General features: G+C 43.9%; 1 protein-coding gene across 1 annotated transcript; it reads left to right on the forward strand.

Annotated features, from left to right (window-relative positions):
- Positions 1-2395: 2395 nt before the first annotated feature.
- fam43a (family with sequence similarity 43 member A) lies at positions 2396-6746 on the forward strand. Its single transcript, XM_038816279.1, has one exon. It carries the CDS (start codon positions 2721-2723, stop codon positions 3789-3791), a length of 1071 nt encoding a protein of 356 aa, XP_038672207.1. The 5' UTR covers positions 2396-2720; the 3' UTR covers positions 3792-6746.
- The last annotated feature ends 13087 nt before the right edge of the window (positions 6747-19833 follow it).

A 19833-nucleotide genomic window follows, 5' to 3' on the forward strand; every position in this document is an offset into this window, starting at 1 on the left:
GGTGTCCTTGTACATCAGCCAATGAGCATGGAGAGGCAGATACAGCAAGCAATTTTTCATTGCCAGAGGATTTAAGTCCAGACAGAGGGATGACTTACTGCAGTTATACAGGGCCTTGGTGAGAGCACACCTGGAGTATTGCATACAGTTTTGGTCTCCCAACAGGATAGACTTGCCATAGAGGGAGTGCAGTGGATGTTCACTAGGCTGAATCGGGGTTGGCAGGACTGTCATAAAGCCATACAATCATAGAGTCCTACAGCACAGAAAATGCCCTCCGGCCCTTATGTCTGTGTCAAAAACAACCAACGAACTATTCTAAAATCATTTTCCAGCAGTTGGTCCATAGCTTTGTATGCCTTGGCATCTATGGATGCCCAGTAATATGGCTGCGCCTGTATTCATTAGTGTTTAGAAGGATGAGAGGAGATCTGATTGAAACATATAAAATTCTAACAGGGCTGGACAGATGAGTTGCAGGGAGGATGTTTTCCCTGGTTGGGGAATCTAGAACCAGGCGACACAGTTTCAGGATACAGGGTAGAACATTTAGGGCTGAGAGGAAGGAATATTTCTTCACTCAAAGTGCAGTGAACATGTGGAATTCTCTACCACAGAAGGATGTGAAGGCCCAGGCACAAAAGTAATAGATAATGTTTTAGATTTTAATGGCATCAAGGGGTATGGGGAGAAAGCGGGACTATAGCATTGAGATACAGGATCAACCATGATCGTATTGAAGAGCAAAGCGGGCTTGAAGGGTCGAATGGCCAACTCCCGCTCCAAGTTTCTATGTTTCTATTTTCTATACCAGCAAGAACATGGGTTCCAACACTGATCTCTGGGGAGAATACCATTGTAAACCCTCCATCAGTCCAAAAAACATTTACAAACAGCTACTCTCTGGTTCCTGCCACTCAGCCAAGTTTGTAATAATGTTGCTACTGTCCCATTTATTCCATGAACTCTAACTTTGCTCACAAATTGGTGTGTGTCACTTTTGGAAGCCCATATACACCGCATCAAAAGCATTGCCCTCACTAACCTTCTCTGTGACCTCATTAAAAAACCCAAGCAAGTTAGCTAAACACAATTTTCCCATAACAAATCTGTGTCACGTTTTCTTAAGTCACCTATGTTTGCCCAACTGTTAATATTTTCACAAAATACACATTGTTTTGTGACGTTGTAAAAGTACTGGTGTCTTCATCAAAGGATCAATGTTACAATGAAGGTTGCCATCTAGTTGATTCAATGAAGCTATAGATTTGTCTGGAAGTTCACTGCTGTTGGATTGCAAATAAATGGTTCAATTCAAAATGTTGTTCAAGAAAGATAAAATTGATTTGTTGCCAACAAGTTTTGAGTATTGTCACAACAATTTGATCAATTACGTTGAACAATAAGAACATCTGAAAAATATATCAGAGAATTATAGAATCAGAATCCCTACAATGCAGAAGGAGGCCATTCGGCCCATCGAGTCTACACCGACCCTCTGAACGAGCACCCAACCCAGGCCCACTCCCCCACACTATCCCTGTCCCCCCATAACCCCACCTAACCTTTTTGACACCACGGGCAATTTAGCGTGTCCAGTCCTCCTAGCCTGCACTTATCTGGACTATCTAAGGCAGTAGTGAGAGGGAAGAGGAATGGACCACCTAGTTACACACACCTTCATGGAATAAGAAGCTGACAGGGAAGAATTCGACTAATGTAACATTGCGTCTGAAAAAGGCGGCATATTACTGAGCTCCAACCCTTCATAAACCTTCCCAGTCTAATCAATCTTAAATCTCGCAAAGCCAGAATCTGTGTTAGCATTACCAATGGCGGCCCCTTTACTTCGCTTTCCTTCTGATGTTAGTGACTCAAATTGGGATTCCACAGATAGGGAATCCTCCGGCAGCCAGCCGATCATTATTTGTGTTTGAACCGGGGTCGGCTGCCGACAAGGTTTCTTACTGCAGGCGGCAGGCGGCAGTGCAGCTAAGCTCTGACCTGACATTTCCCGCAGAGTTCATTGCAAAAGGGGATCAGGGAGAACGACTCGAGCTTTACGCCAGCTGCAGCCTTTCATTGTTGCTGCCCCGGGCGAGGTCAGCTCACTGGTCCATCTTACTGCTTCTCAGCATCAAACCTTAAACCGCATTGATCCACTGAGCCCCTGGGTCATTTCCCATTTCTCTGCAACCTGGGGACTGAATCCATGAAAAGCAGAGTTCCTCCTTTCCCCCTTTCGCCCAGTTTAGGACCACACCATTGTTATATATAAAAAAGACACAACTTCAATTCCAATTAGTCCTACCCCATTCAAATACTGTAACGAACTGAAACTTGCCTTTGGGGGGGTCCCGGCAATGTCTCCAATCCTATTTCAGGTTGGCAATGTTGAAACGTTAACTGCGGTTTTTAATAGGTTAACTCCTGGGGAGTTATATCTGTGCTAACTTCCTAGATGTGAGTCAGTGCGGCCCCTCCCCGCTCCAGTGAGTGGATGGTTCACTCCAGTCTATATTTACATCTCTCAGCCTGGGACTGTATCAACTTAACACGAGTCAGTGTCAGAAACATGAGAAGTACAAGGGGTTCTGGAGACAGCCAGTGACCAGGGGCCCTGCCAGTCTCCAGGAACAAGGATGGGAATGGTCGGGGGGCGGTGCTGATTTCCCCACCGTCCTAACCTTTTAACCAGCTCCACCTATCCCATATCAGCGATGTTACCTTGGAAGAAAAATAAATTCGACTTAATCGAGAAGAAGCAGCCGAAGCCGCTGGGTTACTCGGTGACTCTGAACTGTAACACCCTCACTTCCTTCACCCGTGCCTGCCCAGACGTGGTGACAGAGAGTGCCCTCAACCGGGTGTGCAGCATGTTCAAATCCAGGAGGAGGAAGATTAAAATCACCGGGGAAGATCCCACCTACACGGTGCTGTACCTGGGCAACGCCACCACCATCCAGTCCAAAGGGGAAGGCTGCGCCGATGTGGCCGTCACCAAGATCTGGTGCAAGAGCGAGCAAGGCAAGAACGGCACCAAGATGAAGCTGACCATCAGCTCCCAGGGAATCCGCATGGTGCATGTGGACGGCAAGGCGAAGCGGCCGGGCCATCTGTACCTCCTCCACCGGATCACATACTGCGTGGCGGAGCCCAGCTCCCCCAAAATCTTCGCCTGGATCTACCGGCACGAACTGAAGCACAAGGCGGTCATGCTGAGGTGCCACGCCGTCCTGGTCTCCAAAGCCGAGAAGGCGAAGGCGATGGCTCTGCTCCTCTACCAGACCTCCAGCAACGCCCTGGCCGAGTTCAAGCGGCTGAAGAGGAGGGACGACGCCAGGCACCAGCAGCAGAGGCTGATCGGCGAGCAGACCATCCCCCTGGTGCCGCTCAGGAAGCTGCTGAACGGCCAGTGCAGCTACAAGCCGCCGGTGGAGAGGAGCAGGAGCGCCCCCAAGCTGGGCTCCATCACCGAGGACCTGGTGGGAGAGGAGGAGGAGGAGGAGAAAGCCGAGCTGGAGGGCAGTGTGGAGTATGAGGACATTCTGGAGGGTGCAGAGCCGGCGGACAGGAACCAGCAGCAGGACCTTTCCGAGCTGATCAGCGACCTGGGCGAACTGAGCATCGGTAACGATGTCCAATTGCTCAGGGCTGACCTGAGGGTCACCAGGTTACTGTCCGGGGAAAGTACCAGCAGCGAGTCCTCCCTGGGCAGCGGCGCCAGTGAGCAGGAACCGGGCACCGGGCTGGATGGCAGTGAGGACGGCGACTCGCACGAAATGGGATAATTGTACAATTGGCGCAGGTTCGCTTTGCAATAGGCCTCCCAACACGAACTGGTCGGTGTAACTCCCCCACCCGAACCTCACCATTCCACTAACTCGATGCTAAAAGAGGAAGAATGCCATTGAGGGAAAGTACATGCCCACAAACTGACTTTGCAAAAAGGGCAGCCAGCACCCGGCTTGCGATTTGTGTCGACTTTATTCGTTCTCTCAGTAAGTAAGTGAGGGATTTTGACCTGTCGAAATGGAAGTTGCGATTTGTGCGAGGCGCTTTGTTCCCTGTTTACAAGAAACTTCCTCATGGGAGCTGGCGCCAGTCGGGATTGTCGTCTGGGACTCGCTTGAAATTGACCCGCTGATTCTAAAGCTCCTTCCTCCCCATTCGCTGCAATGTTGGCACGGTGGCTGCTATTGACCATTTTAGCATCAACGCCCCTCCCACCCCCTCTCCAACATCCAACCCTACCCCAGTGCACAAGTGCAGATAATAAAAGGAAGGGACCGTCTCACCAGTGTTCTGTCAGTGCTGTGGCTCTGTGCTGTGACTGGTAGGCGGAATATAAGTAAATGGCTCACCATTAGCCAAGGTCCAGCCAGACTTGGAGAGAGTAAATTGCTGGCCTTAGCTGTACAATATATAACATCAAACTATGGCAAATACATCTCTCCAAAGCACCCACACCGGGGAATGCATCATGTGAGTCAGATTTGATCAATCACGCTTCACTTTGAGAACATAACTTCTCCACTCTTTGGTCTGAAAACTGGGTCTCAAATGCCATTTCTGTGGGGCTGCATCCGAGGGGCCTGAACTAGATCAAACAGCATATTGGCTCAGGCAATATTCTGGTGTCCCTAGCAAGCCACTTTAAGCCTGAGTCAGCCCCGTGCACATTGAGGCGTTATTATGCTTGTTTAAGAATCCTGAAATTGGTCAAAAACGAGGCAGAGTTTGAACTGTGGAAGTTTGATTCGTTTTAGCAGAACCATTGCTACCTAAGCAGCACTCCTTGAATGGACCTGTGGAGGTCACCAATGTCAAGGCAAGCAAACGTGCTTTCACTTACCTCAATGAGGAACCAGGAGGACAGAAGTGTAACTCATCCACAACACGACTGTGAGCTGTTCCAACACCACTTTGACCCATTCTTTTTAGCTCCAACCCTGGATCAAATGGAAAACCACTCTTGACTTTAGAGCTGGCCAAACCTGTTCTTGGCTGGGATGGACTGGTGAGCCATATCATCGGGATGCTCGATTGTCACTTGCAGATCACCAGTTTTGTGGGTAATGAGATCCAAGGACTAATTACAGGCGGGTCTTGCGCGGCCCCCTTGGAGCTTGTGTTACAATCACATTACACATCCTGTATCTGTATTCAAGCACAAACCAATTTTCCCCCAAAGAACATGTTTGAGCCATTGTAGTAGTTATTGCCCAGTGTTTTGTCATTTTGTTATTTTCATTTGCAATGGTCTACTTTGTTGAAGAAATTCTTAAGAACAATTCAATTTATTTTCCATGAGTTCTGTCTTTCAAGTTTGTTCCCTTTATTTAGTTCTTCATGTTTAACTTTACTGCCCTTCACGATGGTTTACTCTTTTTAAAAGACTAGCGGTTTTTTTTCTCATATTCTCTCTCTTGTCCTTATCTTTCATCTATTTTCCCTTAAGTGCTGATGGAAGAAATTGCTGGCTTGTGTTTTCAAAATCTCAAGCTTCCCTCAGGTACACACAGAAGTTATATGTTAGGAAGCATGTTCTTGCGTTTCTTATTTGGAGACAATTTGTTTTGACTACTGGCGAGTCCCAGTAAAGGCTATTTATTTGATTTAAAATGGGAATTTTGAAAAATGTTGAAAGATGTTTGGTGTAAAATGCACTTTTATTTGACTGAACAAAATGTTTCTACACATTAAAACCTCTTACCCAATCCAGCTACTTTGATTTTAGAAATCCAGAATAAGGTTTAAAATCAAACGGCAAACCAAATCATGCCTTTTGAACGACTAAACATTTGGTATCTTATGCAGGCTTTATATATGAACAATTATAAATCTAAAGCTATGAGACATTCTATATTATAGTATCTCAATCTAAACATGAAGGTCAGCACTGTGAAAAACAACAATTGCATTGTTAGCAATTTTTGCCATTTAGATTAATGGCTCTACAAAATTATTTCAGTGGTCAAAGACATCAAACTAAAACACAAATGTCTTGCTACAGAGGTACATTATTCAGGTTAAATTAATATCATATGAGTTTGGGAGTTACACTGATGCTATTAAAAAAAACGTAACGTCTCCTTAACAGACCATTGAGGTAATGTTGACTTTGGGTGATAGAATAAAATGGCCAATAATGGATCAGCTTTAAATTGACTGTAAAATTAATAAAAATCAAAATTTGGAGAGATGCAAATCAGGGTGCCAATTGGTTATCACCTGTTTTACACTATTGCAGCTTCATCAGAGTGTGTTAAGATAAGAAAAAGAATCTATAGTATATTACAATTGATATCAGATTTGACTGGATAGGTTCCCATCAATGCATAGAATGGATTCATTACATTTGTCATTTCTCATTATGGAATGGATGCAATTTCTCACATTCAGTTAAATGCCACGGTTATTTGTCTTAAATTAAGTATTTGTTTACAATCCCTTGATTGAGTCACAGAATTGATTCTTGCCTGTTACACTCTGTGGTTTGTATTGCACTGTTGTGACTTCTTAACCAGTGTTTTATTGTTGTAAATAGTTTTGTCATCAGATATATAATTTATTTGCTGTGCAAAAGAAAGATGCAGCAAGTATTGGATGTCCTGACTGTATTGTACATACTAAATGTAAATCTGTACAAGCAAGATAGATGTTATTTTTAAAATATTTGATGAAGAAGTGTCCATAATTTTTTGTTGGCACAAACTGAAACAATAAACTCAATGTAAAAATGACTTGTACTGTAATTTTAAGGCATGGTGTTAGCGTGCATGATTGCTCAAGATGTATGAATAACAACAACAGCATGCACTATTCTACTGTAAAATAAGAATTAGGTTTGCAAACTAAAAAAACACAAACTTACATATGCATCCATGGTTATTTCTTATGGACCTCTTCTAAGCTAAGGGCCCAAAGCCCCTTTGATCATAAAAACCGATGTTACAGAAAACAGCTGGGAATGTTAGCCAAATACACATGGAACTGATTTTCTTTTCTTTGTTTTCTTTTTGTTTTTAAACATTTTTAACATGGAAGTGATTTAGATCATCCCTGCGTTTTTAGTGATGATTAGTTTTGATATTGGCGATACCAGAATCTATAACGGTTGAATTGCCTATCGTGAATTGATACACTGAGATCAATTTAAACCAGTCTGAAAATCATATACAACAGGGATGTGATATTGTGCCTAGTAAAGTGGCATAGCTTCACAAAAGCGTACATCGTACTTATGGACATCAACAAGTTTTGCAGAAATCAAGAGGCTGTTAATTGAACTTGTTTCCCAACACTTTCAATATGTTTTATTTATTTTAATCTTCATTCAAATAATTTTGTGTGAAATATTTTGATGAAAAGCAAGTTTAATTGAAAATCACACCTTCAGATTTTTGAAAGCTTTCAGGCAAAACATGGTTGCACACATTAACTAGTGAAATGTAGCTTATTGTGACTCAGCCCAGCCTACAGTACAGCACTTAACATATACTGTCAATTGGATTACCAGTCAAAAGTGGCATCCTCAAACACACAGATTAATTTATGAGATCTAAAATGGTCTGAAGAAAATAGAATCATAGATAATAGCCAGTTCCTTCTGTCATGGAGCAGTAACAGATGGTACTTTAAACACAACAATTTAGTTTCAAGAAAACATACCATCAGAGTTTTCATAAGCATTTATAATAGTTTTATGTACTATCAATGTGTGCACTCAAATCCCTTTGTTTCTGCAGAAGTTTAATGGATATATTTCTTTGATCTTCACAATGATCTACCTCAGGGCTGAGATGTTAGAATGTATTGTACCAAACGCATTCAGGAGATAAGCGTGATGTTCATGTTAAGTAGTAGATAAGGAAGGGAAGTGGAGACTATGATTCATCTGCTAATTCCCCTTCCTTCTCTCCCTATGAAGAAGGATCTGCTTTTTGTTGAGTGCCTTCTTCTGAAGGTATTTTTGGGGATGTAGACTCAGTCCCGTATTGTGCATTCCAATAACGTTTCCTGTTCATATTATACATTTTCAGTCAGGTTTGGTGAAATCTGTACCTGAGTTTAAAACAATGAAAAGGTTTATTTTAATTAAAATGCCAGTCTGGCTGTTCACTGCAACCTTTGACCTTTCAGTGACAATAACATCACCCTCACCAAGGATGATGCAAAAGTGAAATGTGGGATCTCACACGATGACCTCAATCTGATTTACTCCCATACAGTATAAAAATGCTTCATTGTACTGTGTCAAGATTTTGAATTAGAAAACCTATTTGCCATTTTTGGAGAAGGATATTATTGACTAACCTTCTGGCTGACCAGATAAAACTATCCTGGCTTCCTGCTGGGAGGGAGATCAACTCACTGAGATAGTGTCCCTTTGGAAAGCTGCCTTCAGTTAATATCCACGTCATTATTTCCCCACACCCCAAACATACACATTCTATCTTCAGTGCTTCTCTGTGTTCTATTTGGCAGAATTGATTCTCTGCAGCTTTTAGTACAAACAAGGGAAATGACATTTGTAAAGTGAAATTAAGTATTGGCAACTCCATTGACGGAATTATATTTAGCTTAAAAAAAACTAGGACAGGGATCTGAGCTTTAAAAAATTGTACCCAACAGACATTTATGAACAAATTTAAAAATAAGGGACCAAAGGTTTTGACAAATCAATTCCAAAAAATGGTTTATTGCTTCCAAATGATGAACAGCAGGCGAATCTCACTTCCATTACAGTTTCACTTTGACTTTGTTTTTCTCTTGCAAACATTTGATAACCATTAGATTCTCAATGTACAAGTACATTAAAGACAATGTAGATTAGTCTTGAGGAAGTTTAACATTCTGCCGGGAGCTTTAATTTGTTTTTTTGTCCATGACCGTGAAGTAACTTGACCTTGAGAAAATTTGATTTCTGGACAGATGTTTCCCATTCAATCTACAAAAATTCTTGTTAAGTGCAAGCTGTCACTTCAAACATTGCAGTGCACGTGGGTAACCAAAAGTGGCATTGCACCCTTTAATTCTCCACTTCACAGCATTCATCACAGATATCAGTACTGTTAATCCCTCCTAAAAACAAGCAAAAATTTTCAATCAAGTGGGCTCACAGCTGAAATTTCTTCCATTAGGAAGTCAGCTTTCTAATGATTACTAAACACAGTATCGGAGGACAGATTCACTTGTTTTTCGAGAGAGTGTTTCGGTATCCGTGCTCCTTTTAAAAATGAAAGGTAAATAGAATTATACGGAGTTCAATTATTTTTACGAGATTCGTTTAGAAGCAATAATCAGCAAAAACAATCAGCCGGCATTTCAAGTAGCTTTAGTTAATTAAAGAGTGCCAGCATGAATTTATAAAAGACAGATCGTGCTTGACTAATCTATTTGTTTTTTTTAAATGAAGTAACAGAAAAAAGTTCATACTGTGGATGTTATCTATTGGATTTTAAGGAAATCTTTGACAATGTACCACAGAAAAGGCTGGCTAACAAATTTGAGGCTAATGGAATCGGACGGTCAGTGTCAATTTGGATTAAAAATTAGCTTCAGGACAGCAAACAGTGAGTTGTCATTAATGTTGTTTTTGAGATTGGAGGATGGTAAACAGTGGTGTTCCCCAAGGGTCAGTGCTTGGATCACTTTTTTGGATATATATAAATTACTTGGATATTGGAATCCCCCTCCTTCAGGTACCGTGCCCTAAGAGGAAAATGATAACCATAGACACCCATTGGAATCATAGAATTTGCAATGCAGAAGGAGGCCATTTGGCTCATCGAGTCTGCACCGGCTCTTGGAAAGAGCACCCTACTTAGAACATAGAACATAGAACAGTACAGCACAGAACAGGCCCTTCGGCCCTCGATGTTGTGCCGAGCAATGATCACCCTACTTAAACCCACGTAACCTGTATACCCGTAACCCAACAATCCCCCCATTAACCTTACACTACGGGCAATTTAGCATGGCCAATCCACCTAACCCGCACATCTTTGGACTGTGGGAGGAAACCGGAGCACCCGGAGGAAACCCATGCACACACGGGGAGGACGTGCAGACTCCACACAGACAGTGACCCAGCCGGGAATCGAACCTGGGACCCTGGAGCTGTGAAGCATTGATGCTAACCACCATGCTACCGTGAGGCCCCACCATGCTACCGTGAGGCCCCACCATGCTACCGTGAGGCCACTTAAGCCCCACCTCCACCCTATCCCCGTAAACCAGTAACCCCACCTAACCTAAGAGCAATTTAGCACGGCCAATCCACCAAATCTGCACATCTTTGCACTGTGAGAGGAAACCGGAGCACCCGGAGTAAACCGTGTAGACACGGGGAGAACATGCAGACTCTGCACAGTGACCCAAGCCGGGAATCGAACCTGGGACCCTGGAGCTGTGAAGCAACTATGCTAACCACTGTGCTATGGTTCCATGGCTATGCTTGGCAAAATACCACAGTGGTTTTCTGCAGAATGGCTGACCAGGAGAGTCTCCCACTCTTAGGATGTAAAGGCTGACAATCAACCTGTTTAGCTACATTATGAACACACCTTCCATGGTCATCAAATCCTGATGTGGGACTTGATCCCAGACCTTCCAGCCAGAGGTAGAGGTGTTACCACTGCACCACAAGACCTCCCTCATGGCTATTGGAATACAAAAGAACATTTCAAAACTTGCTGATAATTCCAAGCGTAAAGTTGTGGCTGTCAGTGAGACTTACCAATTGACCGCCACAAGGCATAGATAGGCTAGCAGAATCGGTAGACAAGTGCAAGATAGATTTAATTCAGAGAAGTGTCAGGTGATGTACTTTGGCAGAAGGAATTAGGAAGTGGCATTATAGAATAAATGGCACAGTTCTAAAAAGTGTACAGAAACAGGGGATCCTGGAGTTCATGAAATGAAAATGAAAATCGCTTATTGTCACAAGTAGGCTTCAAATGAAGTTACTGTGTAAAGCCCCTAGTCGCCACATTCCGGCGCCTGTTCGGGGAGGCTGTTACGGGAATCGAACCGTGCTGCTGGCTTGCCTTGGCCAGCGATTTAGCCCAGTGAGCTAAATCTTTGAAGTTGACAGGACATATTGGGACGGCAGTTAGCAAAGCATATGGGATTGTGGGCTGCATAAATGCAGGCTTTTGATGCAAAAGCTGGGAAGTTATGCTGTGTAAAGCTCTTGTTGGGCCACAATAGAGTATGACACAAAGTTCTGATTACCACAGTTTAGGAAGGATGTGAGGGTCCCAGAGAGGGTGCAGAGGAGATTTACCGGAATGGTCCCACTAATGAGGGATTTTAGTTACAGGGTTACATTGGAGAAGTTGGTCTTCTTGAAGCAAAGACGATTGGAGATTTGATGTGTACACATTCATGACAAGCTTTTATAAGATAGAAAAAAGAAGTGCTGCCCCCATTAGTTGAGGGTACAAGGGATAGAGGAAACAGGTTTTGACAAAAGGTGCAGAGGGAACGTGAGGAAGAACATTTTACACAGCGAATGGTAACGACTTGGAACTCACTGCCTATCAGCGTGGTTGAAGCGGAGACGATGAACAATTTCAAAAGCAAATTGGATAGATGTTTGGCAAAATTAAACATACAGGGTTACGGGGATAGAGTGGGGGAATGGGGATGATTGCTCTACATAGAACCGGCCTGGACCCAATGATCAGAATCCCTATTTCTGTGCTGTAACTTTAGTAAGTTCAGACAATGGCAGCATGAGGACTGAAGGGAAAAGGTTGCACAGCCCACCAGCATGAGAGAGCTGGAATAACGTTGACAGATGAAATTCTTGGACAGTCCCTCAGGGTCAAGGATGACTTTCTGCCACTCCAGGAAGATGGGTTCTGTGGTGGCTGAATAGTCCAATCCTGGATCTGCAGACTCTGCCACAGGTATGGCAGGTGGTGTTTGATGAGGTGGGTGGGACATTCTGGATTTTGCGCTCTCCTTCCGCTATTTACGCTTGGCCTCTGCATGCTCCTGCCGGTGACACTCGAGGTGATTGGCGTATTTGTGGACACTTCTTCTCCAGTTTGTGCATTCTAAGGCAAGCGATTTCCAGGTGTCGATGGGGATATTGCACTTATTTAGGGAGGCTTTTAGAGAGTCCTTTGATCTCCCAGTGATCGCTTGCCATTGCAGAGTTCAGAGTAGAGCACTTATTTCGGTGTTGGGCATGCGGACCATGTGGCCCACCCATCGCAGCTGGTTGAGCATGACCAGTGCCTTGATACTGGGGATATTGGCCTGGGAGAGGAGGCTCACGTTGGTATGCCAATCCCACCTGTGGATTTGCAGGATTTTGCAGAGGCAACTTTGGTTATATCTCTCCAGGGATTTGAGCTATCTGTTGTACATTGTCCATGTTTCTGATGCATACAGGAGAGCGGGTCCATGGCTGCTCTGTAGTCCATGCGCTTGGTGCTGGACTTGAGGTCTCGGTCTTTCAACACTCTGTTCCTCAGGCACCCGAAGCCTGCCCTGGTGCTTTGGAGTCGATGCTGAATTTCATCATCGATGTCTGCTCGCGCCGAGAGAAGGCTCCCGAGGTCTGGGAAAATATTGTCCAAGGGCTCACCTTGTTTTTTGATGGTCGGGGGGGGCAGTTTTGTGTGGCAGGAGCAGGCTGGTCGAGAACCTTTGTTTTCTAGATGTTTAGTCTGAGGTCCATTCTCTCATATGCTTCCTGGATCTCCTGAGATCAATCTTGTTGAACCAAGTTTGATGTTTCCTGGTTACGAGCCCGCACGATTCCTCGCAGATGCTGACCCTGGTGGCTTTTAAGCGGAACCAGGTGCTGTGGCCATTCTGCAGCTCTGGTTTGTTGGCCATCATCAGGTTAGCTGTGAGCGCCAACAAATGACTAACCTGGTGTACTTCCACCACCAACCATTCTACTTTGTCTGGCTCCTTTGCACTGTTGGGATTTGGAACTTCTCATTGCTCAGTCCCCTTGATGGTGTCATTAGGTGTCACCGTTTGAATCAATATATTCACAGAACAGTAGAAATAAATCAGAATAAAGGTAGATTTTGAAATTTTTTTTTTTTTTTTAATAAATTTAGAGTACCCAATTATTTTTTACAATTAAGGGGCAATTTAGAATGGCCAATCCACCTATCCTGCACATCTTTTGGGTTGTGGGGGTGAAACCCACGCAGACACGGGGAGAATGTGCAAACTCCACACGGACAGTGACCCAGGGCCGGGATTCGAACCCGGGTCCTCAGCGCCGTAGGCAGCAATGCTAACCACTGTGCCACCATGCTGCCCCAGATTTTGAAAATTAATCAATTTCACTTTAAGTAGGATTTTTAGATGGGAGTATGTATCAATTAAGTATTGTACAAAGTTACACCACAGTGCCAACACAAATAGGATGTAGAGAACTGACTTTGGGAAGAATGATATCCTAACTGGCACATTCAAAGGTCTGTGCTGCAATCTCACAGTGAAATATTACTGAAGGTGCTCTCTTCTGCTTTTGTCTTTTGGACTTCTACCAAATATAATCTAACAGTTGCGTCTACATTAAAAAATATATTCTCCAAATCAGCCCACCAATCAAATGAACCTGATTGTTCTCATGCAGCTTTTCTTGCAGGAAATAGTTTTCCAAGGATTTCCTAATAGAAAAACAATCCAGTACAGAAACCATTTTGTTGTTTGATTGTTTGATTTCCTTGGACAGATTTTGTTAGCAGACCTTGTAACTAAAATCCCTCATTCCTGGAACCATTCTGGTAAATCTCCTATGGTTTGTGCTACTTATTTCTCCTTATGTTTCCATGTAACCTATTCTAGAAATAACCCAGGGTCACAAGATGGTGAGTGCAATATTTGTCAGGATAATTTCAAGAGTAAAGTCTGGTGTCACTAATTATATTCGTTCTGACACTGAAACATCAAGGGACATTGGGCAGAATTCTCTGCCTCACGACGCTGCAAACGTGAACCGCGATCAGGTGAAGAATCGGGCGTCTGGTCAAAATCGAGTTCCGCGCCCGGTGCCGATTCAGGCACCATGCTCCAGTCCCTGGCTGGTGGTGATAATGAGGTTTGCGCCCCATGCTGGGGGCAGCATAGAAACCCGGCATTCGCATGCATTTAGATGTGATTTGCGGGTTGGACCTTCCATGATGCTTCACACCTCCCAAGCTTGAGTCTGCGGCCCACACTAGGGAAGAGGTTGCCCCTCCACTCCTCACTGGCATGGATCTGTGGGGTCACCTCGGACCCCAACCTTGGGCGGGGGCTGGGGTGGGGTGTGGTGGGGGGGGGGGGGGGGGGGAGCAGGTCTTGTCTGAGCCATCTAGGTGGCTGCAGTGAGTGTGTACTAAGCTCCAGCTGCCAGGCTCTTTGGCGCTAACTCCGGCCCCAGTGGTTAGAACGCTGGGAATTGCTCGGAATCCACGTCAGTAGAGTGTTGGCTAATTAGCATGTCCTGAATTGCTCCACAAATAGTGCTCCCAACGGAAACACAAACAGGCTGCAATCAGTCCTGGCATCAACACTTTGGGCTGGATTTACCGGCTGTCCACACTGGTGGGAAATTCTGGTCCAATGCTGGCGCACGGGTTTCCCGGCAACAAGGGCTGCCATCAACAGGAAATCCCGTTGACAATGGCGGGACTGGTAGATTCCACTGGCTTGCCGCCTTCCCCGGGGAAAAGCACGTGGTTGGTTGATCAGTAAATCCTGCCCTTAGTCTCCCAAACGGAGAATTTTGCCCATTATTAACTCAAACATAAATCAGATATAAATGTGATATGCACCTTTTGCCCAGCTAATTGCTGGAAGAAGCACTGAGACAAATGGGCGGCCAAGCTATCATACTATACTCATTGAAGTTGCATTATACTACATGGAATAATTCTCAGTTCATTGGAGCATGGACCAGAGCGCAAGCAATTTCCAGGCCTTTCCCTTATCTGCAGTACATTAAAGTGGGGAGAGCCAGATGTCCTCTGCTATCCCATCTAATCAGTGTAGGTTGAACCGTCATGAACAAACTCCCTATTTCTGGACAAATACCAATGGCAGGATGACACATTGATAACACTCCCACAGAGCTCAGGCACTGCACTGCAGGAACATATGGAAAAGCCAGATAATTTTAGAGATTTGCTAAATCATTACACACTATAATAACACTATACCTGATACTGTGGAGAATTGCAGCATACCAGGTATAGCTACCATTTATCAAGGCTGCCAGAATTGTTACTCTTATATTCATGCTATTGTCTCATTTGATCATGGGTATTATGAAAACAATGCATGTAACTCAACAATAAACTATATTTTTTGCCATAACATAGTATGGACAGAAAAAAACCCTAAAAAGTCTCCCCTTGCTAATAAAAAATAATGAATCTTTTACTTTTAAAATTACCTCAGCACAGAGTCTGCTTTGATTAAACACTAACAGCCAAACCATATCATTGGTCATTCATTATGGCAAAGCAAAGCTCAAATAAACACATAAGTCATATCATGCTGTGTAGTAACAAGTTGGAACTGCAGTGTTTGCTTGGTGAATATAACCACAACCTTTATTTTAGCTGACATTGTTCTGCTGCAAATTCAGCACTGCAAGGTATGTTGCTTAAATCAGCAAATTAGCTTGTGGGAGAACTGCAAAGATTCTAATTCTGGAAAAGGGGACTATGGTTCATAGCAGAAAAATGTGCTGATTTTGATTGGTACATTTCCTATCATTTATCACACTGTAGCTTTCATAGTGCCAGTTCTATAAAGTACAATAAATAAAAATCATTTTCAAGGCCATCTTTAACCCCCTGAGTGGGTCTATAGTAAGCAGTTAAGATGCAGCCACAGCACTGGTACCTGTGCCGTTTAACATTCTGATTGGTAATTGATAGGTTTTTAATATATACATTTACTTATTAACCTTTAAAAAAAAATTAACAGCGTACAATAAATATGTGGTTAACCGAATTGAAACTTTGGTTGACAGAATTCTACAGATCAATTGTTCCTCGCAGGTCTGTACTGATCCTGACGAGAATTTTGATCAGGATAAACGTATGTTTTGGTCAATAATTTTAGAGCTGCCAATCCAGAAATGACAGCTTATTAAACAAAACAGGCTGAACTCACGATCTGCTGCAACCTTTAATGTAATGGTGTTTTATTCATCTCAGTGGTGCACTCGGCAGCTCTGTGGAACAGAGTTTATTTTTGAGAAATGCTGAGCCAATCTTTGTCACTATAGTAACAGCTTATCTTCTTCCAATCTGTTATCATCATCGTACTATCTTTCTGATGCGGTACTGATGTCCTTTGAAAGAGACACCAGTTTTGGACTTATGGTACAGTGCATCCACATCTACCGTAATCTGACAGAACAAATTCCTCCTTAAAGGTCATCAGCACTCCTTTCGGAGAGTTTCGGGATAGTCCAGTTTCTGGGACAGTCTGTCAATTTCATAGCCAACCTCCCCGCCCTCCCTCCCCTTCCTCCACCTCACTCTAACTACTGGAAGTGTGATCCATTACAGTATGAATACTCTCTTAAGAACATTTCTTGTCTCTCCTTTTTGCCAGTAATTTTCTCCCCTCCTCATTCTGCTTGAAAGGGTTGACACTTTGCTTTCTACTGCTTCAGAACCACCCAGTAGCCCTCCTGCAGACCTCTAGTTTGCCTGGTTTCCTGGCCAATATGTATCATTCAACCCATATTATTGAAACAGGTTACCTGGTCATGCATCACATTATTGTTTGTGAGACTCTGCTATATGTGAAAACGAGTTGCACTTTTCCCCACATTAAAGTCACGACTGCACTTCAAAAATATTTAACTATCTGTGAAGCGTTTTCAGGATCTCATGAGGTCATGAAGCCACCGCATAAATTTTAAACCTCACCTTAGTTGCCTCAATGCCTCCTTCCATATCATTGAAAGAAGCTGGTGAAGAGAAACAGACCTAACATGAATTGCTGCGGAATTCTATGAGGATCCAGCCCCCTATGTAGAGTTGTTGCCATTAATAATTGCATTCTGCCCATGTGATGAATGAGATGGAGGAGGAGTAATTTTGTATTCTGACAAATGTAGGCTGAGGAACCAGGTAATTCCTTAACACGTTTGACGGCATCTGTCGGGGGTTTACCTCCCAAAGGCCTAAGAATGAGTGTTGTGTACGTCAGCTTGTCAAATCGTCCTCACATCACCAAGTTGAGATTACAATTAGATTTTAGTTCAACCCTCAGTTAGGATACCTGCAAGTCTCTGAATAAATGAATTAATCCTTTCTTGATAACTCACCAAAGAAGACTAAAGACAATTGATCATGCACTAAAAGACTTTAATTGTTGCAAAGTCAAAACATAGGGGTGAAATTAGATACATAAATGCTGAACAGATATGAAAAAATGTAATTCACAAATCATTGTTGGACCGAGTTGCTCAGGAGTGTCTGCTGTGGCTTATTTAGCAGCATCCTCTCCTCTGCGGGTTTGAGGGTTCACACCCCATTCCAAAGCTTTGAGCACAACAGTGAGACTGAAAGTGCAATGAAGAACTGAGGGAGTGTTGCACTATTGAAGATGTCATTTTTTGGATGCGATGTGGAACTAAAGCCCTGTCTGTCCATTACACTGGACGTAATAGATCCAATGAGCTGGATTTTGTGGGGCCAACAGGAGTCTCATCCATTGGTCAGAGAATCAGCAGGGGTACACCCCTGCAATTGAGGTCCCCTGCAGGTGAGGTCCCACCCTCATGAGCTACTAGTCAAACAAAGACAAGCAGCTACTTGTTGCCAATGGGAGCGGTAGCAGCACAGAATCATAGAATCACTACAGTGCATTCTGTCGATTGAGTCCTTGGAAAGAGCACCCTACCTGGGCTCACTCCACCACTCTATCCCAGTAACCCCACCTAACCTTTTGGGCACTAAGGGGCAATTTAGCACGGCCAATCCACCTAACCTGCACATCTTTGGACTGTGGGAGGAAACCGGAACACCCGGAGGAAACCCTCGCAGACACTGGCAGAAAGTGCAAATTCAATACAGTCACCCAAGGTCAGAATTGAACCCGGGTCCCAGGCGCTGTGAAGCAGCAGTGCTAACCACTGTGCTGCTCCAATCAGCCATGGTCAAATTGAATGGCTGATTAGGCTCGACGGGTTGAATGGCTTACTCCTGTTCCTGTGACAATGAAGGTGCAGTGACATAATTCCAAGTCTCGGTGGTGTGGGGCTTGGGAAGAGAACTTGGTAATGGTTTCCCATGCATTTTCTGCCATTGTCCTTCTTGGAGGTAGATGGTACAATTTCAAGGGTGCTGGCGAAAGAACCTTGGCAAGATGTTGCAATGCATCGTGTAGATGGTACACACTGCAGGCAGAGCGTACCAGAGGTGAAGACAGTGGAAGGGGTGTAGATCAAGTAGGCTGCTTTGCAGGAGGCATTTCACTGACTAGAGGGATCCCAGGCTAAAGGAGAGTGAAGGCAGGATGAGAGTCCCAGGCTCGGGAGATGGAGGAGCAGAAACAAGGGCATGGTGCATGGCTTTAAGTGGTCACACCCTGCCTTACGCTGTGTCCATTGATCGGTCACAGAGTGCTTGATGATGAGGGACCTCTGACCCCCCCCCCCCCCCCCCCCCCTCCCAGAAGGCCATCAGCAAATACGACAGAGTTTGCCAGACCAACTTCAAAATGCGTGGGAAAACCGTGCAGTTCCCGTTAAATCCCTGAGGTACCAGTAAATTGCAGTGGCCTTACAGATAATGGATGTCAATTGGCTCACCAGTAAACTTGAATGGCATCCCATCATTGGTGGTCAGGAATCCATCGTCAGCCTCTTCCACTCTTAATGAGGGTGAGGATCTCCTGCTGCTGGGAGTCTGACATGAGATTTCTCCTATGATTAAACGGGTCCAGCCACCATGGTTTCTGACATGAAGGACTGCATTAAATCCAGCCAATGTAACTATTTCAAAGAAGAGGAGGGGAGCTGTTCCCAATATCCAGGCTAATATTATCCCTCCACCAAAACCACTAAAACATTATCCATAATCTGACTGCTGCTTGTGAGATCTATGTGCACACAAATTGACTGCGGTGTTTTCTGCATTGCAGCAGTGAGCACACCTCAAAGGTTCTTCACTGGCTGTAAAGCACTTTGAGCTACCATACGATCATGAAGGGTGCTATATAAATGCAAGTCTTCCTTCCATCCATTAACAAAAACTGGGTATTAGACCTGGCAGTGATCAGAGTCTAAGATTATTACTGTTGATGTTATTTTAATGTTAAATCCTTAGATAGTTGACAGATAACGGCATTATCAGCACCCACTCGATACTCAGCAGTAATTTCTCTACACACAAGTGTTTCCTGTCGTCTGCAGTCAAAGTGCACTTCCCTTTTAAGAGGCTCTGGCTGCCTTTAAGTGGCATCAGAGACCAGTCCACAAGCAGGTAACAGCATGCATATCATGGCTGCATGCCAGACTCATGCTACCAAACAAGCAGCATAAATAATATGTGTTGCCTGAGACACTGAGAGGCATGTGCAGAATGCACACAGTTCCTTGTCTGCCCAATTTTAGGCACAATTGAACTTCTAGACCACAATCATTACTGGAATTTCATTAACCACCTACGTTGTAACATCTTTAAAACATTTTGGCTGATGAGACAGAACCTCCTTATCCTGAAGTTATACTGGGATCTCCTATTAACCTCTTTCTAGGTAATCAAAGAATGCATCTTAAAAAAACCTTCACTGTACACAAAGTTAAACTAATGGTAGCTTACTAGCTCTGACTTA

The sequence above is a fragment of the Scyliorhinus canicula genome, chromosome 13 (assembly GCF_902713615.1).
Source record: "Scyliorhinus canicula chromosome 13, sScyCan1.1, whole genome shotgun sequence".
Classification (NCBI taxonomy): Eukaryota; Metazoa; Chordata; class Chondrichthyes; order Carcharhiniformes; family Scyliorhinidae; genus Scyliorhinus; species Scyliorhinus canicula.